The sequence below is a fragment of the Oncorhynchus mykiss genome, chromosome 6 (assembly GCF_057628025.1).
Source record: "Oncorhynchus mykiss isolate SJ-2025 chromosome 6, ASM5762802v1, whole genome shotgun sequence".
Taxonomy (NCBI): Eukaryota; Metazoa; Chordata; class Actinopteri; order Salmoniformes; family Salmonidae; genus Oncorhynchus; species Oncorhynchus mykiss.
In genome coordinates, this window is record NC_143027.1 from 84,478,848 (window position 1) to 84,504,584 (window position 25,737).

The following is a 25,737-nucleotide window of genomic DNA, read 5'->3' on the forward strand; positions in this document are numbered from 1 at the left end:
TGGGGCTTCTCCTGCTGACCACATGACCGTCTCAGATTCATAAAGCACGAATATCATCACCCACGGCAACACGGCCACCAGCATAATAATAAAACTGTCTCCCAGCTCATTGGTCCAGAGCAGGGTGCTTGACAGCTAAGATTGTGCTATAAGATTGTGTTAGCTTTCCATAAATTATACTTTTGGATAGAGAAATAGAAATCTACACACTGTAACCCGGCCTGCCACAAAACCTTACCACACCCTCACACACACACACACACACACACACACACACACAAACACACACACACACACACACACACACACACACACACACACACACACACACACACACACACACACACACACACACACGTACACACACGTACACACACACAGACATCTATACAATCACACATGCACACACACCTGAAATACAAAGATATCTACACAAAAATTATCGTGATCGCACGCATACAGACACACACACACTCACACACACAAGCACCCACGCACGGACACAAACAGACACACACCAGTCCAGGCTGTTAGTGAGCCCTCCACTGTGAGCCAAAGCTCAGAAATTCTTAGGAATAACAAAAATGTAGGCAGCCTGGACGACATAGTGGGAGTCTGTAAAGCAAGTGAGCAGAGAGGAGTTGGGAAAGTGTTTTAGGGTTGGGAGTTGGAGAGGTTCAGCATATTTCAGATTCTCTCTCAGCCCTGACCACAATGTCGGTCTGGCTGCATCTAGACTTCTCATTCTGTGTTTTCACATTCTAAACAATAACACAGCCCAGTGTCTGAGTGATAAGACTCACCTTTGATTTCTTAATGTTCATCTTGACCGAGCTCCAGAAAAAGGAATGTTCAGTGTCATCGTTTTGGTCTTTACAACTACAACAAGCTTTCCATGGATTTCCCTGGTGTATGTAGGCTGAAGTTGGGTCAGTTTTGCATTTTCCCCACTAATGGTTAAGGTTAGGATTGGAGAATATGATCCTAGATCTGTACTTAGGGACAACCCCAAAGCCATTTCCTAAAGCCACAGACCATACCTCTGTCAGGATACCTAGTGGAAGGTAAGAGTTGCCCCTAACCCCAGGACTCAGATCATATATCATTTAACCCCCCTAATGGTTAAGATTAGGATTGGGGGAAGGGTAATCTGATCCTAAATCTGTAGTTAGGGGCAACGTCTAGTTTGAGCTGATGTCTGACTGACCCCCATCAGCTGATGTCTGACTGACCCCCCATCAGCTGATGTCTGACTGACCCCCCATCAGCTTATGTCTAACTGACCTCCCATCAAGTGACGTCTAACTGAACTCCCATCAGCTGACGTCTAACTGACCTCCCATCAGCTGACGTCTAACTGACCTCCCATCAGGTGATGTCTAACTGACCTCCCATCAGCTGACGTCTAACTGACCTCCCATCAGCTGACGTCTAACTGACCTCCCATCAGGTGACGTCTAACTGACCTCCCATCAGGTGATGTCTAACTGACCTCCCATCAGGTGATTTCTAACTGACCTCCCATCAGCTGATGTCTAACTGACCTCCCATCAGGTGATGTCTAACTGACCTCCCATCAGGTGATGTCTAACTGACCTCCCATCAGCTGATGTCTAACTGACCTCCCATCAGGTGACGTCTAACTGACCTCCCATCAGGTGACGTCTAACTGACCTCCCATCAGGTGATGTCTAACTGACCTCCCATCAGCCGATGTCTAACTGACCTCCCATCAGGTGATGTCTAACTGACCTCCCATCAGCCGATGTCTAACTGACCTCCCATCAGGTGATGTCTAACTGACCTCCCATCAGCTGCCACAGTGCCAATGAAACTCCGGCCTGGGAGAAATGACAGGTTTTCATTTCCGCACTGTTTTCTCTGTGAGCCGGCAGCTCTCTACGCTCTTAGAAAAAAAGGTGCTATCTAGAACGTAAAGGGGTTCTACGGCCGTCCCCATTGGAGAAACCTTTGAATAACCCTTGTTGGTTCCAGGTAGAACCCTTTTGGTTCCAATTAGAACCATTGTGGGTTCCATGTAGAACCCTTGCCACAGAATCCAAAATGGTTCTACCTAGAACCAAAAAGGGTTTTTACCTGGAACCAAAAAGGGTTTTACCTGGAACCAAAAAGTGTTCTCATATGGGGACAGCAGAAGAACCCTTTTGGAACCCTCTTTTCTAAGAGTGTAGGTCTGTATTCCAAATTACACCCTATTCCCTATATAGCCCTATGGGCCCTGATCAACAGTAATGCTCTATACAGTGAACAGGGTGCCATTTGGGATGCACCCTATACATTGGACCAGTGACCAGCTCAGCACATCCACCTGAAACCCAACTCTCCTCCTCTTGTTATCTTAACATTTCCACATTCCATGTGAAGAAAAGCTGTGTAAATGGATGTAAAAAACCAGGCAGGGGACGGAAAATAAAACATACTAACGTTGTTGGGTCTCTTTTCTGGTTGTCTGATTCACTAACAACCACCCCCCCCCCCATCCACATAAATAATCACACCCCCCCCCTATCCACACTAACAACCACCCCCCCCTATCCACATAAATAATCACCCCCCCTATCCACATAAATAATCACCCCCCCTATCCACATAAATAATCACCCCCCCTATCCACATAAATAATCACCCCCCCTATCCACATAAATAATCACCCCCCCTATCCACATAAATAATCACCCCCCCTATCCACATAAATAATCACCCCCCCCTATCCACATAAATAATCACCCCCCCTATCCACATAAATAATCACCCCCCCATCCACATAAATAATCACCCCCCCTATCCACATAAATAATCACCCCCCCCCCATCCACATAAATAATCACCCCCCCTATCCACATAAATAATCACCCCCCCCATCCACATAAATAATCACCCCCCCCTATCCACATAAATAATCACCCCCCCTATCCACATAAATAATCACCCCCCCTATCCACATAAATAATCACACCCCCCCTATCCACACTAACAACCACCCCCCCATCCACATAAATAATCACCCCCCCTATCCACATAAATAATCACACCCCCTATCCACATAAATAATCACCCCCCTTATCCACATAAATAATCACCCCCCCTATCCACATAAATAATCACCCCCCCATCCACATAAATAATCACCCACCCCCATCCACATGAATAATCACCCCCCCTATCCACATAAATAATCACCACCCCATCCACATAAATAATCACCCCCCCCTATCCACATAAATAATCACACCCCCCTATCCACACTAACAACCACCCCCCCCCCCTATCCACATGAATAATCACCCCCCCCTATCCACATAAATAATCACCCCCCCTATCCACATAAATAATCACCCCCCCTATCCACATAAATAATCACCCCCCCCTATCCACATAAATAATCACCCCCCCATCCACATAAATAATCACCCCCCCTATCCACATAAATAATCACCCCCCCCTATCCACATAAATAATCACCCCCCCTATCCACATAAATAATCACCCCCCCTATCCACATAAATAATCACCCCCCCCTATCCACATAAATAATCACCCCCCCCCCTATCCACATAAATAATCACACCCCCTATCCACACTAACAACCACCCCCCCCTATCCACATAAATAATCACCCCCCCCTATCCACATAAATAATCACCCCCCCTATCCACATAAATAATCACCCCCCCCTATCCACATAAATAATCACCCCCCCTATCCACATAAATAATCACCCCCCCTATCCACATAAATAATCACCCCCCCTATCCACATAAATAATCACCCCCCCTATCCACATAAATAATCACCCCCCCTATCCACATAAATAATCACCCCCCCTATCCACATAAATAATCACCCCCCCCTATCCACATAAATAATCACCCCCCCTATCCACATAAATAATCACCCCCCCTATCCACATAAATAATCACCCCCCCTATCCACATAAATAATCACCCCCCCATCCACATAAATAATCACCCCCCCCTATCCACATAAATAATCACCCCCCCTATCCACATAAATAATCACCCCCCCCATCCACATAAATAATCACCCCCCCTATCCACATAAATAATCACCCCCCCATCCACATAAATAATCACCCCCCCTATCCACATAAATAATCACCCCCCCCTATCCACATAAATAATCACCCCCCCCATCCACATAAATAATCACCCCCCCTATCCAAATAAATAATCACCCCCCCTATCCACATAAATAATCACCCCCCCCTATCCACATAAATAATCACCCCCCCTATCCACATAAATAATCACACCCCCCCTATCCACACTAACAACCACCCCCCCCTATCCACATAAATAATCACCCCCCCTATCCACATAAATAATCACACCCCCTATCCACATAAATAATCACCCCCCTTATCCACATAAATAATCACCCCCCCTATCCACATAAATAATCACCCCCCCTATCCACATAAATAATCACCCCCCCCCCATCCACATAAATAATCACCCCCCCCTATCCACATAAATAATCACCCCCCCTATCCACATAAATAATCACCCCCCCATCCACATAAATAATCACCCCCCCTATCCACATAAATAATCACCCCCCCCTATCCACATAAATAATCACCCCCCCTATCCACATAAATAATCACCCCCCTATCCACATAAATAATCACCCCCCCTATCCACATAAATAATCACCCCCCCTATCCACATAAATAATCACCCCCCCTATCCACAGAAATAATCACCCCCCCCATCCACATAAATAATCACCCCCCCTATCCACATAAATAATCACCCCCTCTATCCACATAAATAATCACCCCCCCTATCCACATAAATAATCACCCCCCCCTATCCACATAAATAATCACCCCCCCTATCCACATAAATAATCACCCCCCCTATCCACATAAATAATCACCCCCCCTATCCACATAAATAATCACCCCCCCTATCCACATAAATAATCACCCCCCCTTATCCACATAAATAATCACCCCGCCCCATCCACATAAATAATCACCCCCCCTATCCACATAAATAATCACCCCCCCTATCCACATAAATAATCACCCCCCCCATCCACATAAATAATCACCCCCCCTATCCACATGAATAATCACCCCCCCTATCCACATAAATAATCACCCCCCCTATCCACATAAATAATCACACCCCCATTTCCACATAAATAATCACACACCCACACACACACCCCCACACACACACACACACACGCACACACACACACACACACATACACACACACCCGCCCGCACGCACGCACACGCACACGCACACACACATACACACACACACACACACACACACACACGCACAAACACATATGCTCACACACACGTCCTTCTCCCTCCCTCAGCAGCTCTTATGCAATCAGAAATAACACAGTTTCAACTGGCCAGACTGGACTGCTGCTGTACGAAGAACACTTCAGTGAGTCAGGGGGAAGGGAGGAGGAAGATGGTGGTGTGTGTGTTTCTGTGTGTACAGTATTCAGGAGGTGGTGTGTGTACGTGCATGTGTGTGCGTGTGTGTGTGCGTGTGTGTGTGCGTGCGTGTGTGTGTGTGTGTGTGCGTGTGTGTGTGCGTGCGTGTGCAGTGTCCAGGAGGTGGTGTGGAGTGGAGTTAGTTTAATGGATATAAGGTCTGTCTCTGTGTGTATCTCTCTCCAGGGAGAGACTCTGTGGTTTGGGGGAAACCGTCAGCGCTCCCCTCTCACTGAGCCTTTGGAGTGGCCCGCCCATATAGAAAGATAGAAGGAGATGAGGAACAGAAGGAAGAGGGGAGGAGAGGAAACAGGGGAAGAGAGGAGAAGGAAAGGTATGGGTAAGGAGGGAAGACCGAGCACAGAAGGGTGGGGACATGAAGGAAAACAAAAGAGAATGGAAAGAGAGGGAAGAGAGAAAGAGAATAGGAGCGTGAAGGAGAGGGGGAATGAGATGTAAGGAGTGAGAGGGTAGGAGAGAAGAGAGTAGACAGAAGGATAGAGAGGAGAGGAGATGAGAGGAGAGGAGAGGAGAGTAGAGGAGAGGAGAGGAGAGGAGAGGAGAGGAGAGGAGAGGAGAGGAGAGAGAGGAGAGGAGAGGAGAGGAGGAGCTGGCAGACTCCATCTCAGATCCAGGGACATTCAGGCAGACGAGAGTGCAGAGGAAGGAATTTCCAAATCTGGCACCTCTCTCCGTCCCTCTCGCCCCAAGACACCAGGTGCACAAACACACACACGCACACACACACACACACACACACACACACACATACACACACACACACACACACACACACACACACACACACACACACACACACACACACACACACACACACACACACACACACACACACACACACACACACACACTCGATGGGTAAAACACCTGTGTTACTGTCCATTCCTGGGTGCTGTGAGCTCACACACTCTCTCAATACAGTATGGCTGGGGAACTAACACCCACACTCTCTCAATACAGTATGGCTGGGGGACTAACACACACTCTCTCTCAATACAGTATGGCTGGGGGACTAACACACACACTCTCTCAATACAGTATGGCTGGGGGACTAACACACACTCTCTCTCAATACAGCATGGCTGGGGGACTAACACACACTCTCTCAATACAGTATGGCTGGGGGACTAACACACACACTATCTCAATACAGTATGGCTGGGGGACTAACACACACTCTCTCTCAATACAGTATGGCTGGGGGACTAACACACACACTCGCTCAATACAGTATGGCTGGGGGACTAACACACACTCTTTCTCAATACAGTATGGCTGAGAGGCTGCCACACACACTCTCAACACAGTATGGCTGGGGAACTAACACATATAGTACACTCTCTCAATACAATATGGCTGAGAAGCTAACACACACACTCTCTCAATACAGTATGGCTGGGAGGCTAACACACACACACTCTCAATATAGTATGGCTGGGGGACTAATACACACACCCACACACACAATCGTGCTAACACCCAAACTCAGAAAATACTCTTTTGAGCAGATATGTTACTTAGGATTTCTCTCTCTCTTCCAGCTCTCTCTCTCTCTCTTCCATCTCTCTCTCTTCCAGCTCTAGCTCTGTCTCTCTCTCGCTCTCTCTCTTCCAGCTCTCGCTCTCTCTCTCTCTTCCAGCTCTAGCTCTATCTCTCTCTCGCTCTCTCTCTCTCTTCCAGCTCTAGCTCTATCTCTCTCTCTTTCGGCAATGGGCTTTATAATTGATTCAAGTATTTTTAGCCAGATCCTAATTGATATGTCGAATTTTATTTTCCGTTTGATGGCATAGAAGGCCCTTCTTGCCTTGTCTCTCAGCTCGTTCACAGATTTGTGGAAGTTACCTCTGGCGCTGATGTTTAGGCCGAAGTATGTATCGTTTTTTGTCTGCTCTAGGTCAACAGTGTCTACATGGAATTTGTATTTGTGGCCCTGGTGACTGGACCTTTTTTGGAACACCATTATTTTGGTCTTACTGAGATTTACTGTCAGGGCCCAGGTCTGGCAGAATCTGTGCAGAAGATCTAGGTGCTGCTGTAGGTCCTCCTTAGTTGGGGACAGAAGCACCAGACCATCAGCAAACAGTAGACATTTGACTTCGACTGCCCTCGCCAGTTGATATATATTTGTTGAAGAGGGTGGGGCTTAAGCTGCATCCCTGTCTCACCCTACGGCCCTGTGGAAAGAAATGTGTTTATTTTTTGCCCATTTTTACCTCACACTTGTTGTTTGCGTACATGGATTTTTAGATGTCGTTTTTTCCCCCCAAATCCAAGTTCTATCCATTTGTCTAGCAGACCGCCATGCCAAATTGAGTGAGGTCAACAAAGCATGAAAGGTTTGTCAATTAGGGTGTGCAAGGTGAATGCGTGGTCTGTCGTATGGTAATTTGGTAAAAAGCCAATTCTCTCTCTCTCTCTCTAAGAGGTTTCTATTACTCCTTGCGTCCCAGTTATGAACATATGGAAATCATTTCTACAGGCTGTCAAAGTACTGGTGGTACTATTCCCTACAAAGGGAATAGTGTTCCATTTGGAACAGAGACATTGTAGCGAGAAAAACTGTGGGAAGGTTTAAATTGTCTCTGAAGCAACGTGATAGCAACATCACCCAAAACGTGGAGAGCAGTTGCTGTTTCCACACAGAAGGAAAAAGAAAACAAAATGTACTATCTACAATCTAATAGCAGTAGTAGTTGAACGTGTATTATGCAAAATAGACTTCATGACATTCACGCACTTTTAAAAAATGCATCAAAAAAATAACTACAACACCCAAAATGCAGCACCAAGAAGAACTACAGAATCAACAATGCAGCTTCCAAGAACACAACAAATAAAACAAATCTAAATAATACATATATATTTTGTATACACTTTATGCACACATTCATTTGACATTCCTTTAAATATTTTAAACTCACGAGACATTGGGACCAAAATACACTATACATTCAAGAATGTAATGTTTTGCACTGTAGCTCTGAAGGCCAGTCGATGGTCTGGGAGCCAAACTTTTGTGAGTGTAATGTTTACTCTTAATGTTTTATTGTTTATTTCACTTTTGTTTAATATCTATTTCACTTGCTTTGGAAATGTAAACATATATTTCCCATGCCAATAAAGCCCCTTATATTGAAAGTGAATTCAGAGAGAGAGAGCGGGAGAGAGAGAGAGAGAGAGAGAGAGAGAGAGAGAGAGAGAGAAAGAAAGAAAGGGCTGACAGATCGATAAAGCAAGAGAAAAAATCAAAGAGACAGACAGAGAGGGACAGACAGACAGACAGACAGACAGAGACAGATAGACAGAGCAGGCCCCAACAGGAGTTTACAGAGTAGAAATGCACATTAAAACAAGGCCCAGCTGCCAGCCCTGAAACGCCTCTCCTTCCAACAGATTGAAGCTAAATAAACATCAAAGAATGTGAAGAGAGCTATAAATATTGCTCAGAACCCCATGGTTTTTGAAACCTACACCAGGACGACTCCTGAATAGTAAAATACTGTACCACAAAGACATGGGGAAGAAGATGGCGTCAAGGGATGGGCAGTAACCGATTACATGTCAGTTACATGTAATTTGATTACAAAAACACTGTAACTGTAGTCAGTTACGTCACCCGCAAAAAATATTGTAATCAGATTACAGATACTTTTGAAAAACTAGATGACAACTTCTTGGAATACTTTAAAATTCAAAAAGGATGTTTGCAAAAAAATGTATTATGGCACCTTGCTGTTTTCTCAATGACATTCAATTCAGCATTGAAGAAAGGTGCAAGTTTAAGTTTGTTCCACCTGAGCGAGTCTGACCACAAGTCAGAGACCACTATGATGACACACCAAATGGGTTTGATGGATCTTCTTCTAATGCCTCTTAAGGGGATGGTGTTCAATTTGGAAAAGGTTTTAATGATCTGAGGCGTTTCAAGGGGGTCACGTCAATTCAACTCAGTCAATTGACCATCACACAGTCTGCATGGATGGACTACTTCTCCCCTTCCTTCAGAGCTTCTGATGGACTACTTCTCCCCTTCCTTCTGAGCTTCTGATGGACTACTTCTCTCCTTCCTTCAGAGCATCTGATGCACTACTTCTCTCCTTCCTTCAAAGCTTCTGATGGACTACTTATCTCCTTCCTTCAAAGCGTCTGATGGACTACTTCTCTCCTTCTTTCAAAGCTTCTGATGGACTACTACTCTCCTTCCTTCAAAGCTTCTGATGGACTGCTTCTCTCTTTCCTTCAAAGCTTCTGATGGACTACTTCTCTCCTTCCTTCAAAGCTTCTGATTCCATTTGAACCCTACTGACTAGAATAAGTTATGCATAGAAGTAACAAAAAGGCCTAATACACTTGCATGTATGGTACTGAAGCTTTGAAAATCAATTAGACCACAACCATAAAATGACTGTTTTCTAATGTACATGCAGCTGTCACTTCGACTATTGATTGATCGTTACTAAAACAATGACAAAGTACAGCCACACTTCACAGACACGGAGGATCCGCTCTCTCACGCCAATCCCCTTTCCTTTCCCTTCCAAAATCTACCAATTCAACATCCACCATCCACCATTCAACATTTCTGTCACTCACCTGGAATGGTGCCGCAGTCCTTGGGCTGCTTGTCTGCAGCTGTGGATCCAGGGGGAGGGGCAGAAGGAGGGCTGGTCTTGGCTGAGCGGCGGTGTCGGACCACCCTGTGCTGCAGCCCGGAAAAGGAGTCGGAAGAACTGCTGACCGGCTGGATGAAGAGACTGTCCTCTCCTGTATAGACCAGTCCAGTCTGAAGAGAGACAGAGAGAGAGAGAGACCGAGAGAGAAAGAGAGAGAGAGAGAGAGACCGAGAGAGAGACCGAGAGAGACCGAGAGAGAGAGGGAGAGAGAGAGAGACCGAGAGAGAGAGAGAGAGAGAGAGAGAGAGAGAGAGACCGAGAGAGACCGAGAGAGAGAGAGAGAGAGAGAGAGTTTGAGTTTTAAATACTCTTTATTGGGTCTGGGGGCCCACCACACAATAAATACTCATACAAAACCACAGTTACACATCAATTAAAAACACAACTCCAATTCCTCCTCCACAGTAACAAAACACAACAGCCTCTGAATACCCCATATACTCAAAAACAGATCAATATTGTTGACAAGTTTATAATAGGCAAGCTCAACCCTTAGTCTCGCTGCCAACATTCCCTCCAGCATTCCCACCACATCCACAGAACCCTGTCCCCGAATGCTGTTCTTTCGGGTCTTCCATATCGCTAATTTTGCTGCCCCTAACACAAAATTAAGCAACACAACTACACCCTTTTGACTGAACCTGTACTTTGGCCCAAATATATACAGTTGGGAAGAGAAAACCTCTCCCAACATTGAGAACCAATCAGTGATCAGTTCAATCATCCCAACCAACCTGGGACACAGTAAAAACAGATGTGCCAGAGATTCATCCTCAGCACAGAATGGACACCCCTCCCCAACAGTAGGGTCCAGGTGTACCAGATGCATGTTGGTGGCTATAGCTCCATGTATTATCCTCCATTGGAGGTCAGCTGTCCTCTTATCAATAGGCAGTTTATATAATGATCGCCAACAGCCTTTTGGAGAAGCACCTGGACCAAGCACATCCGCCCACCTCGTCGATTTTACCCCTTCCAGGGAAGAGGCATGGGACACCTTCACACATGTTCTGTACATAGCCTTCTTTCCCACCTCCTTGAACTCCCCAGCTCCGGGGTATCGAAAGAAAGCAGCATCCCCGCGTCTTCCTCAAATGCCCCCATCGCAGCACTAACAATCAGTGCAGGGAACACATAATCCAGACCCTCCTTCCACCGATCAGAATTGGAAATGTCAGTCACATACTGCAGATGAAGCACTGGCAAGGAGTCGCAGACCTCATCGACGACCTTCCTCAGTAGGCGAGATGATCGGATCCCCGCTCTTTCTCTCAGCTCCTCCAATCTGCTCCTGCTCCGCATCAGATGACCCAGCTTGGTACACCCCACGCCTAATAGGCATGAACGTAGGCTAGCTGAACCCAGAACACGGGACTGGATGGCAGTGTTATGAAAAAGAGGCTCTTCAAAAAGCCACATCCCTGGTGGCGTGCCGGTCTTACGGGACTTGACAAAGACTCTCCAAGCCTGCATAACAGACTCATAAAATGGAGTCAGGCCAGTCAAATCACCCCCCTCCAGCTTTTAGAGGAAAAGCTCTCCTCATCAATATGTAGGCTGTTTCGACCCAGCTAGAACAGTCTCTGTACAACAATCTCTGGGCTGCTTGGAGTCGGAAAGCCGTGATCCTAGAGGAAATGTCCACCAGGCCTTGCCCACCCTCGTACAGTGGCAGATACAGGGCTGCAGCTTTGATCCAGTGTTGTCCAGACCAGAAGAAATTGACAAGGGTCCTCTGAAGCTCTTGTATCAGAACCTTTGGTGGCTGTAAAATCATTAGTCTGTGCCACAGGGTAGAAGCAGCAAGATTATTAGCTACCAGGACCCGTCCCCTATAGGACAGCTGGGGCAACACCCATTTCCACCTTGACAGTCTGGCACACACTTTCTCCACTACACCCTCCCAGTTCTTTTTCTGAAAGACATCGGAGCCTAGAAAAACTCCCAAAGTCTTCATTCCATCTCTGCCTCACTGAAGCCCCCCTGGAAACCGTGGAGCGGACCCCATCTGAAGCTGACCTGCCCACAGCGCTTCACTCTTTCCCCAATTGACTCTAGCTGAGGAGGCCCCCTCATACACCTTTAAAGTGTTTGAGAGAACCTTAACATCCTCACCCCCTGTAATAAAAACGATCACGTCATCTGCATACGCAGACAGTGCTATCGTGGGACCCTTCATTACACCTGGCACAGAGAAACCAGTAAGCTTCGCTCTTAAAAAACAAAGCATTCGTTCAATCGCCAGACTATATAACTGCCCTGAAATTGGGCATCCCTGCCTGATGCCCCTTTCGACAGGGATGGGGCAACTCAAACCACCACCAACCTTCACCATACACGAGGCTCCAGCATACAGTAAATTCACCCAAGACAGAAAAACATCCCCAAACCCAAAGGCTTTCATTGTTTTAAACAAGTACTGGTGGTCCACACGATCAAAAGCCTTCTCCTGATCCAACGAAAGTAAACCCACATTTACATCAGACAGTTTACAAATGTCTAAAACATCTCTTATCAGAAATAAGTTGTCAACAATAGAGCGATCAGGTACACAGTAGGACTGGTCCTTGTGGATCAACAATCCCAGATACTCTTTCAACCTGTTTGAGAGACATTTAGAAACAATTTTATATTCTGCGCACAGCAAGGCAACAGGTCTCCAATTTTTTATGAGAGCCAAATCCCCCTTTTTTGGCAACAGTGAAAGCACCGCACGTTGACAGGATACAGGAAGAGAACCCTCATGAAAAGATTCACACAGCACCTCATAAAAATCCTACCCAATAGACCCCCAAAAGTGCTTATAAAACTCAGATGGTAAACCATCGATGCCAGGGGCTCGGCCTGTTGAGAGCTGCATAACTGCTGTGGACAGCTCTTGCAGTGTAATATCAGCGTCCAATGCGACTCTCTGCTCAGGTCCCAATTGAGGAAGACCGTGTAACAACTGTTCAGTACATAAAGAGTCACAATCCTCAGCCTTATAAAGGGATGAGTAAAAATCCACGGCATGTTGACGCATTTCAATATCATTCGTGGTCACCATCCCATCAGGGAGACGAAGGCGGACCATCTGTTTGCGTTGAAATTTCGACTGTCCTAGGTTGAAAAAAAAAGCGCTAGGAGCATCCATATCCTTGAGGGAAGCGAAACGAAACCTAATCAAGGCACCCTTCACTCTTTCATACAGAAACGACCTCAGTTCATGTCTCTTGTCCTGTAAGTTAATGACTGGTCCAGGGTCGTTCTGAGTGAGCAGCTTCAATTCAGTAGATTTGATGTCCTGTTCAAGGGCCTTGATAGTCTCTTTAACCTCAATTTGAGACAGAGCAGTATAGTGTTGACAAAAAACTTGTATTTGGGCCTTCCCAACCTCCCACCATTGTCTCAAGGACTCAAAATGCCCTTTTATACCCCTCCATTTTTCCCAAAACAACAAAAACCTGTCACAAAACATGACATCATGTAACAATTTAACATTAAAATACCAGTAAGGCGATGACCGTCGTGGACAGGACAAGTGAATATCAACAGTAACAATATGATGATCAGAGAAACCCACAGGAGTAATGGCACACTTTCCAACCCTACTACAGTAGTGATCAGAAACATACAACCTGTCTAACCTTGCTGCACTGACACGACCTTCATTAATTTTTAGCCATGTGTACTGCCTAACTTTTGCATTCCTTACTCTCCACACATCAGAAAGCTCAAACTCAGTTAATAGGCCAGACAGGCAAGTGGCTGACCGCAGGTGAGGTTCTTCAGCGGTGCGATCAACAGTAAAATCCACTGTCCAGTTCCAGTCACCCCCTAAAACCATACACCCCTCTTGATCACATTGTCTTAAGGTTTCCTTTATTTGATCAAATATAGCAATACGCTCTGTACCCTCATTCGGAGCATAAACATAAAAAAAAAAAACAGAAACCCCATAACATCCACCTTGACCAATAAAACCTGACCCTTGACAATCTCTGTTGTAGATACCACAGTCACCCCTAAGCCTGAGGAAAACAAGATTGCCACCCCAGCACTGAAATTAGTACCATGACTGAGTACATGCTGCCCCTCCCACCACATACCCCAGTCAACCTCATTTTCCTCATCACTGTGTGTCTCCTGTAGGAAAACTACATTAAGCCTTTTCTGTTTTATTACTTCTAATACCCAAGCCCTCTTATTCCTGTCCCTTCCCCCATTAATATTGAGAGAACCTACCCTTAGTACCTCCATATAGAAAAGAGAAAAGAAAAGCAGAAGAAACCACAGAGAAACCAACGAGAAAAAAGACACCCTATGAAGCATGATCATCATCATTATTTTTCTTTCTTCTCTTAACCTGAACACGTTTCCCACCACCTTTTGCTGCTGAAACAGCAGTAATAAATTTCCTCAAGCGAAACCGCTTCTTCTCACTCAATTGGTCTAACCCCACCGTCTTCTGTAACATCACAGCTGACCTCACAAACTTATCAACATCAAAATAATCTGCCAATTTGAAAGATTTCCCAAAAGTCTGATCCAAAAACTCATTTACCTCCTCTAGATCATAAACTGAGTCCTCGCCAGCAGTTGTAATATCTAAAGAGATATCCATATCATTCTCCTGATCCTAAGCTGAGACCACAGACAACTGACTCCCCTCTACCACATCCCTTTCAACAATCCCCACTTGCACCTCATCACTCGTACCAGGCATCTCCTCCACTATCTGGGAGACTAGCCCCACCTGAACATTAGTACTCATAGTGGGCATCTCCTCCACTAACTGGGAGCCTAGCTCCACATGAACCCCAGCACTCGTGGTGGGCATCTCCTCTACTACCTTGGAGCTTAGCTCCAAATGAAAACCCTCCTGTACCTCATTACTCGTAGTGGGCATCTCCTCCACTACCTGGGAGCCTAGCTCCACATGAAAACCCTCCTGTACCTCATTACTCGTAGTGGGCATCTCCTCCACTACCTGGGAGCCTAACTCTACATGAACCCCAGCACTCGTAGTGGGCATCTCCTCCACTACCTGGGAGCCTAGCTCCACATGAAAACCCTCCTGAACCTCATTACTCGTAGTGGGCATCTCCTCCACTACCTGGGAGCCTAACTCTACATGAACCCCAGCACTCGTAGTGGGCATCTCCTCCACTACCTGGGAGCCTAGCTCCACATGAAAACCCTCCTGAACCTCATTACTCGTAGTGGGCATCTCCTCCACTACCTGGGAGCCTAGCGCCACATTAATTCCCTCCTGTACCCCGTTACTCACAATGGGCATCTCCTCCACTACCTGGGAGCCTAGCTCCACATGAACCCCCTCCTTTACCCCAGCACTCATACTGGGCACCTGCTCACCAGTCTGAGGAACTGGCTCTTCAGATACATCCTTACCTTCTACAACAATACTTTTCTATAGCATAACATTTCCCTCTAATACAAGTTGCAACCCCGTGCCCTCAACACGGATAACTTGTTCCTCAGCACCAGGTGCTTGTGGCTGCTCTGCCGCTGTCGGCCCACCTCTCCCTACATCAGTGGGCCCAGTCGTTACGATGACCACCTGCGCCCCTCCCTCGGCCTTCTCCCTTTTCGGGCAAGCATGTCGCTTATGACCAACATCCCCACACTCAAAACACTGTTGACTACCCGTACTAGCATAAGCCATATACAATCTATTGTCATACTTGACTTTAAACGATAACTCTAAAGTCTTCTCCGGTGAGTCCAAAAACATAAACACCTGTCGCCGAAACGACATTACCTGTTTCAACGCCGGGTGTTTGCAACCCAACGGAACAACCTTAATTGAACTGGCGAACTTCCCAAAGCGCAATAACTCGCGCTCCAACAGCTCATTTGGAATAAACGGTGGTACATTTGAAATCGTTACCCTTGTTGACGGAGAAAAAAGCGGCGTAACTTGAATAAACATTCCTTTAAGAATTACGCCATGCTCAACCATCCGATCTACCAGACACTCTTCTTTAAGAAGTACACCATGCTCAACCATCCGATCTACCAGACACTCTTCTTTAAGAAGTACACCATGCTCAACCATCCGATCAACCAGACACTCTTCTTTAAGAAGTACACCATGCTCAACCATACGATCTACAAGACACTCTTCTTTAAGAAATACACCATGCTCAACCATCCGATCTACCAGACACTCTTCTTTAAGAAGTACACCATGCTCAACCATACGATCAACCAGACACTCTTCTTTAAGAAGTACACCATGATCAACCATACGATCAACAAGACACTCTTCTTTAAGAAGTACACCATGCTCAACCATCCGATCAACCAGACACTCTTCTTTAAGAAGTACACCATGCTCAACCATACGATCAACAAGACACTCTTCTTTAAGAAATACACCATGCTCAACCATACGATCTACCAGACACTCTTCTTTAAGAAATACACCATGCTCAACCATCCGATCAACCAGACACTCTTCTTTAAGAAGTACACCATGCGCAACCATACGATCTACAAGACACTATTCTTTAAGAAGTACACCATGCTCAACCATACGATCAACAAGACACTCTTCTTTAAGAAATACACCATGCTCAACCATCCGATCAACCAGACACTCTTCTTTAAGAAGTACACCATGCTCAACCATACGATCTACAAGATACTATTCTTTAAGAAGTACACCATGCTCAACCATACGATCAACAAGACACTCTTCTTTAAGAAATACACCATGCTCAACCATCCGATCTACCAGACACTCTTCTTTAAGAAGTACACCATGCTCAACCATACGATCAACCAGACACTCTTCTTTAAGAAGTACACCATGCTCAACCATACGATCTACAAGACACTCTTCTTTAAGTACGCCATGCTCAACCATACGATCTACAAGACACTATTCTTTAAGAAATACCACCACAGCTTTATTCATCCTGGATGCATAAGCAACATTCTCATATCCTACCTTCTCTCCTACGGCGACCAGAAACTCCTCCACCGTGACAGTAGCTTCAGTAACACACCTAAAGCCGTGCCGAAGTGACAGGGACGGCGTCCCCATTCGGGCTGCCATCCCCATTCGGGCTGCCATCCCCGCCAAAATCAGGGTAATTTCGATACGAAAAACAAAAAACGTAATTCTACCACAACAAAAAAAGTAAAAATAATAACCTTAATCATGCGCAGCAAACCGAAAGAAAGTTGTGAATATCTAACTCTCCACAACACACGCACTCCTTCACTCAAACAATTCCCAGCATGCACCAATCACTCCCAGCATGCAGAGAGAGAGAGAGAGAGAGAGAGAGAGAGAGAGAGAGAGAGAGAGAGAGACCGAGAGAGACCGAGAGAGACCGAGAGAGAGAGAGAGAGAGAGAGAGAGAGAGAGAGAGAGAGAGAGAGAGAGACCGAGAGAGACCGAGAGAGACCGAGAGAGAGAGAGAGAGAGAGAGAGAGAGAGAGAGAGAGAGAGAGAGAGAGAGAGAGAGAGAGAGAGAGACCGAGAGAGAGAGAGAGAGAGAGAGAGAGAGAGAGAGAGAGAGAGAGAGAGAGAGAGAGAGAGAGAGAGACAGAGAGAGAGAGAGAGAGAGAGAGACAGAGAGAGAGAGAGAGAGAGCAAAAGAACAACAGAGCAGCCGTTAACATTCGTTTTTAGGGTAGATCAACTTTTAACATGTCTCTTGGTTTTCTCTCACGAGACCCCAGATAGTTGTTTGCAACATGCCACCTCCCCTTTCCCCCCGACCAGAGCTGCCTCAAGCCCCACCTCTATACCCCCAACCTCCACCTCAACCAAAACCCAGCCCCTGGCCAACACCATGCAGGGTCTTATAAGAACAAATACCTTATCATCGAACACAAAGCCTCCACTAACGTAGTCCGGTGAAACTAATAAACTACAACATATTAACACGGCCGGCCCGCTCAACATATTAACACGGCCGACCCGCTCAACGTATTAACACGGCTCAACGTATTAACACGGCTGGCCCGCTCAACGTATTAACACGGCCGGCCCGCTCAACGTATTAACACGGCTCAACGTATTAACACGGCTGGCCCGCTCAACATATTAACACGGCCGACCCGCTCAACGTATTAACACGGCTCAACGTATTAACACGGCTGGCCCGCTCAACGTATTAACACGGCCGGCCCGCTCAACGTATTAACACGGCTCAACGTATTAACACGGCTCAACGTATTAACACGGCTCAACGTATTAACACGGCTCAACGTATTAACGCGGCTCAACGTATTAACACGGCCGACCTGCTCAACGTATTAACACGGCTCAACGTATTAACACGGCTCAGCGTATTAACACGGCTCAATGTATTAACACGGCTCAATGTATTAACACGGCTCAACGTATTAACACGGCTCAACGTATTAACACGGCTCAACGTATTAACACGGCTCAACGTATTAACACGGCTCAATGTATTAACACGGCTCAACATATTAACACGGCTCAACGTATTAACACAGCTCAACGTATTAACACGGCTCAGCGTATTAACACGGCTCAACGTATTAACCTCTCTGATCTCCCCATCCCGGATCCGGTATCGTGAATACAGACTCAAGCTCATTACCATAACGCAACGTTAACTATTCATGAAAATCGCAAATGAAATGAAATAAATATGCCATCTCTCAAGCTTAGCCTTTTGTAAACAACACTGTCATCTCAGATTTTCAAAATATGCTTCTCAACCATAGGAAAACAATCATTTGTGTAAAAGTAGCTAGCTAGCGTCGCATTTAGCGTTAGCATTAGCGTTAGCATCCAGCACGCAACATTTCAACAAAAACATAAAATCCTTAAAATAAAATAATTTACCTTTGAAGAACTTCGGATGTTTTCAATGAGGAGACTCAGTTAGATAGCAAATGCTCAGTTTTTTCCAAAAAGATTCTTTGTGTATTAGAAATAGCTCCGTTTTGTACATCACATTTGGCTACAAAAAAACCCCGAAAATTCGGTCCTCAAAACACGAACTTTTTTCCAAATTAACTCCATAATATCGACTGAAAACATGGCAAACGTGGTTTAGAATCAATCCTCAAGGTGTTTTTCACATATCTCTTCGATGATATATCGTTCGTGGAAGCATGGTTTCTCCTCTCAATCAAATGGAAAAATACTTGCAGCTGGCTTTGCGCACCAATTTCGACGCAGGACACCAGGCGGACACTTGGAAAATGTAGTCTCTTATGGTCAATCTTCCAATGATATGCCTACAAATGCGTCACAATGCTGCCGACATCTTGGGGAAACGGCAGAAGGTCTAAGCTTATTCCTGTCGCATTCACAGCCATATAAGGAGACATTAGAAAACAGAGCTTCAGAAATTCTGCTCATTTCCTGTTTGACGTTTCATCTTGGTTTCGCCTGTAGAATGAGTTCTGGGGAACTTACAGACAATATCTTTGCAGATTCTGAAACTTCAGAGTGTTTTCTTTCAAAAACTGGCAGAATATGCATAGTCGAGCATCTTTTCGTGACAAAATATCGCGCTTAAAACGGGAACGTTTTTTATCCAAAAATGAAATAGCGCCCCTAGAGATCCAACAGGTTAACACGGCTCAACGTATTAACACGGCCGACCTGCTCAACGTATTAACACGGCTCAACGTATTAACACGGCTCAACGTATTAACACGGCTCAACGTATTAACACGGCTCAACGTATTAACACGGCTCAGCGTATTAACACGGCTCAACGTATTAACACGGCTCAACGTATTAACACGGCTCAACGTATTAACACGGCTCAGCGTATTAACACGGCTCAACGTATTAACACGGCTCAACGTATTAACACGGCTCAACGTATTAACACGGCTCAACGTATTAACACGGCTCAACGTATTAACACGGCTCAGCGTATTAACACGGCTCAACGTATTAACACGGCTCAACGTATTAACACGGCTCAGCGTATTAACACGGCTCAACGTATTAACACGGCTCAACGTATTAACACGGCTCAGCGTATTAACACGGCTCAACGTATTAACACGGCTCAACGTATTAACACGGCTCAACGTATTAACACGGCTCAACGTATTAACACGGCCGACCTGCTCAACGTATTAACACGGCTCAACGTATTAACACGGCCGGCCCGCTCAACGTATTAACACGGCCGACCCGCTCAACGTATTAACGCGGCTCAACGTATTAACACGGCTCAACGTATTAACACGGCCGACCCACTCAACGTATTAACACGGCCGGCCCGCTCAACGTATTAACACGGCCGATCCGCTCAACGTATTAACACGGCTCAACGTATTAACACGGCTCAACGTATTAACACGGCTCAACGTATTAACACGGCCGACCCGCTCAACGCATTAACACGGCCGACCCACTCAACGTATTAACACAGCCGACCCGCTCAACGTATTAACACGGCCGACCCGCTCAACGTATTAACACGGCCGACCCGCTCAACGTATTAACACGGCCGACCCGCTCAACGTATTAACACAGCCGACCCGCTCAACGTATTAACACGGCCGACCTGCTCAACGTATTAACACGGCTCAACGTATTACCATGGCTGACCCGCTCAACGTATTAACACGGCCGGCCCGCTCAACGTATTAACACGGCCGGCCCGCTCAACGTATTACCATGGCTGACCCGCTCAACGTATTAACACGGCCGGCCCGCTCAACGTATTAACACGGCCGGCCCGCTCAGCGTATTAACACGGCCGACCAGCTCAACGTATTAACACGGCTCAACGTATTACCATGGCGGACCCGCTCAACTTATTAACACGGCCGGCCCGCTCAACGTATTAACACGGCCGACCTGCTCAACGTATTAACACGGCCGACCTGCTCAACGTATTAACACGGCCGACCCGCTCAACGTATTAACATGGCTCAACGTATTAACACGGCCGACCCGCTCAACGTATTAACCCGGCTCAGCGTATTAACCTTTTAGATCTCTAGGGGCGCTATTTCATTTTTGGATAAAAAACGTTCCCGTTTTAAGCGCGATATTTTGTCACGAAAATATGTTTTTGAAAGAAAACACTCTGAAGTTTCAGAATCTGCAAAGATATTGTCTGTAAGTGCCCCAGAACTCATTCTACAGGCGAAACCAAGATGATGTGTCAACCAGGAAATTAGCAGAATTTCTGAAGCTCTGTTTTCCATTGTCTCCTTATATGGCTGTGATTGCGCAAGGAATGAGCCTACACTTTCTGTTGTTCCCCAAAGGTCTTAGCAGCATTGTGACGTATTTGTAGGCATATCATTGGAAGATTGACCATAAGAGACTACATTTTCCAAGTGTCCGCCTGGTGTCCTGCGTGGAATTCGGTGCGCAATTGCCAGCTGCTTGTACTTTTCCATTTGATATAGGGGAGAAACCATGCGTCCAAGAACGATATATCAATGAAGAGATATGTGAAAAACACCTTGATGATTGATTCTAAACAACGTTTGCCATGTTTTCAGTCGATATTATGGAGTTAATTTGGAAAAAAGTTCGCGTTTTGAGGACTGAATTTTCGTTTTTTTTTGGTAGCCAAATGTGATGTATAAAACGGAGCTATTTCTAATACACAAAGAATCTTTTTGGAAAAAATGAGCATCTGCTATCTAACTGAGAGTATCCTCATTGAAAACATCAGAAGTTCTTCAAAGGTAAATGATTTTATTTGAAGGCTTTTATGTTTTTGTTGAAATGTTGCGTGCTGGATGCTAACGCTAATGCTAACGCTAAATGCTACGCTAGCTAGCTACTTTTACACAGATTATTGTTTTCCTATGGTTGAGAAGCATATTTTGAAAATCTGAGATGACAGTGTTGTTTACAAAAGGCTAAGCTTGAGAGATGGCATATTTATTTCATTTCATTTGCGATTTTCATGAATAGTTAACGTTGCGTTATGGTAATGAGCTTGAGGCTGTAGTCACGATACCGGATCCGGGTTTGGGAGATCAGAGAGGTTAACACGGCCGACCCGCTCAGAGTATTAACACGGCCGACCCGCTCAACGTATTAACACGGCCGACCCGCTCAGCGTATTAACACGACCGGCCCGCTCAACGTATTAACACGGCCGACCCGCTCAGCGTGTTAACACGGCCGACCCGCTCAACGTATTAACACGGCTCAACGTATTAACACGGCCGGCCCGCTCAGCGTATTAACACGGCCGACCAGCTCAACGTATTAACACGGCTCAACGTATTAACACGGCCGGCCCGCTCAACGTATTAACACGGCCGACCCGCTCAGCGAATTAACACGGCCGGCCCGCTCAACGTATTAACACGGCCGACCTGCTCAGCGTATTAACACGGCCGACCCGCTAAGAGTATTAACACGGCCGGCCCGCTCAGCGTATTAACACGGCCGGCCCGCTCAACGTATTAAGACGGCCGACCCGCTCAACGTATTAACACGGCTCGATGTATTAACACGGCCGACCCGCTCAATAAGCATTATTGGTCGGCTGCTTGTGGCGGCAGATTGACGAGGGCAGCCTTTTCTGAACTGAACTGACCAACACGCACCTCCAACAACACATAAAACCTCACATACAGTGCATTCAGAAAGTATTCAGACCCCTTGATTTTTATCCACATTTTGTTACGTTATAGCCTTATTCTAAAATGTATTAAATCCTTTTTCCCCCCTCATCAATCTACACACAATACCCCATAATGACAAAGCAAAAACTGTTTTACATTTTTGCAAATGTATAAATAAAAAAAACTGAAATATCACATTTACATTAGTATTCAGACCCTGTACTTTGTTGAAGAACCTTTACAGCCTTGAGTCCTTGGGTATGACGCTACAAGCTTGGCACACCTGTATTTGAGGAGTTTCTCACATTCTTCTCTGCAGATCCTCTCAAGCTCTGTCAGGTTGGATGGGGAGCGTTGCTGCACAGCTTTTTCAGGTCTCTCCAGAGATGTTCGATTAGGTTCAAGTCCGGGCTCTGGCTGGGCCACTCAAGGACATTCAGAGACTCGTCCGGAAGCCACTCCTGCATTGTCATGCGTTTAGGGTCGTTTATGTGTTTAGGGTCGTTGTCCTATTGGAAGGTGAACCTTCACCCCAGTCTGAGGCCCTGAGCGGTCTGGAGCAGGTTTTCATCAAGGATCCCTCTGTACTTTGCTCCGTTCATCTTTCCCTCGATCCTGACTAGTCTCCCAGTCCCTGCTGCTGAAAAACATTGCCAGGTTTCCTCCAGACGTGATGCTTGGCATTCAGGCCAAAGAGTTCAATCTTGGTTTCATCAGACCAGAGAATCTTGTTTGTCATGGTCTTAAGAGTCCTTTAGGTGCCTTTTGGCAAACTCCAAGCAGGCTGTCATGTGCCTTTTTCTGAGGAGTGGCTTCCATGTGCCCACTCAACCATAAAGGCCTGATTGATGGAGTGCTGCAGAGATGTTTGTCATTCTTGAAGGTTCTCCCAACTCCACAGAGGAACTCTGGAGCTCTGTCGGAGTGACCACCTCCACCTCCTTGGTCAATTCCCTGACCAAGGCCCTTCTCCCCCGATTGCTCAGTTGGCCGAGTGGGCCAGCTCTAGGAAGAGTCTTGGTGGTTCCAAACTTCTTCCATTTAAGAATGATGGAGGCCACTGTGTTCTTGGGGACCTTTAATGCTGCAGAAATGTTTTGGTTCTATTCCCCAGATATTTGCCTCGACACAATCCTGTCTCAGAGTTCTTCGGACAATTCCTTCGGCCTTATGGCTTTGTTTATACTCTGACATGCACTGTTATCTGTGGGACCTTATATAGACACGTGTCTGCCTTTCCAAATCTTGTCCAATAAATGTAATTTACCACAGGTGGACTCCAATCAAGTTGTAGAAACATCTCAAGAATGATCAATGGAAATAGGATGCACCTGAGTCTCATAGCAAAGGGTCTGAATACTTATGTAAATAAGGTATTTCTGTTTTTTATTTTTAATATATTTGCAACATTTCAAAAAAACATTTTTTGCTTTGTCATTAAGGGGTATTGTGTGTAGATTGATGAGGGAAAATTTAAAATGGATTTTAATCTATTTTAGAATAAGGCTGAAATGTAACAAAATGTGTACTTTCTGAATCCACTCTAATTCTGCCCAAAACCAATGACAATTTCTCTCAACTAGTGGCAAATGGGCTTTTTAGTTGAGCACTGATGCCGCCCTGTGATAAACAATGCCCACTTTGTCAAAGGCAGGGGAGCAAAATATTTATCTTGTCCATTCCCAGCGCACCTCTCCAGGGTGCTGTTGGAGAGACACATTGCTGCGGCGCTCCACCAACGTTCCGTCATAAAAATCATCTAACATAAATCATGTAGCAGATATAGGATGTGGTAGAAAGAATATGTGGCCTTTTCTGTAGCCTACAGGCTGGGGATAAAATGGATGACAATGTAATGAGACACTTTTTACATCATGCAGGTTTCTCCGATCAAATAGCCTAACCTACATGGCACCCAATCAAATAAAAAATGTGCTGTCATGGTAACAAACAACATACCCTGAGAACAGGACAGGTCAAAGTTAAATGGACATTATGGAATGGACAGTCACAACTGTTGTACAGAAGTTTCACCCTGTTGGCATGATCAGTGGTTTCAAGTATTCAAGTATTCAAGTATGTATCACAGCAAAAAATACAATACTTCTACATTTCCCGCTGTGTAAACACACTGCAAAAAGGCTCACGATAACAGTTGGGTAGCTGATATTCAGAGCTTAAATCACCAAATTGATTAGTCACAGGATTCCACTGCTGCCGACATGGTAGGCTACACCCCAGTAAGCATGAGCTGAACTCTTTTGGTCCAGACCCCATGTCTTTTTTGGTGTTTTACAAATGCTAGGCTTACCACATAGATAGGCATTCATAACATTTAATTTAGGAAAATACGTATTTTTCCACCTAGGGTGGCAGAATGACAAGAACCAGCCCTGTGCATAACAGCTCCTTGTGTAGGGTGCATTGCCAAATGTGCCAAATAGCAAGTAAGGGCATTCCCAGAGAACAGACTGAGAGAAGAAGAGTCAGCGCAAACTCTCCAATTTACATCTCAGCACACACCTCCTCAGGGCTAGGGAGAGGAAGCATGGAGGAGTGTTGAGAGAAGAGAGAGGGGGGGAGAAGAGAGAGAGGGGGGGAGAGAAGAGAGAGAGGGGGGGAGAAGAGAGAGAGAGGGGGGAGAAGAGAGAGAGGGGGGTAGAAGAGAGAGAGAAGGGGGGAGAAGGAAGCAGAGAGGAGTGCTGAGAGAGAGGGGAAGAGAAGAGAGAGGGGGGGGAGAAGAGAGAGAGAGGGGGAGAGAAGAGAGAGAGGGGGTAGAAGAGAGAGAGGGGAGAGAAGAGAGAGAGAGGGGGGAGAAGAGAGAGGGAGGGGGAGAGAAGAGAGAGGGGGGAGAAGAGAGAGAGAGAGGGGGGAGAAGAGAGAGAGAGAGGGGGAGAGAAGGAAGCAGAGAGGAGAGCTGAGAGAGAGGGGAAGAGAAGAGAGAGAGGGGGGGAGAAGAGAGAGGGGGGGAGA

General features: G+C 45.9%; 1 protein-coding gene across 4 annotated transcripts in view; it reads right to left on the reverse strand.

Moving 5' to 3' along the window:
- The window catches only part of LOC110506177 (A disintegrin and metalloproteinase with thrombospondin motifs 17), a 197,320-nt gene that overhangs the window by 164,667 nt on the left and 6,916 nt on the right, over positions 1-25,737 (reverse strand). For all 4 annotated transcript variants that reach the window (XM_090239172.1, XM_090239170.1, XM_090239171.1 and 1 more), the window contains exon 3: positions 10,124-10,313. In XM_090239172.1, coding sequence (XP_090095298.1) covers positions 10,124-10,313 — 190 coding nt within the window. The remainder of the gene's footprint in view (positions 1-10,123; positions 10,314-25,737) is intronic.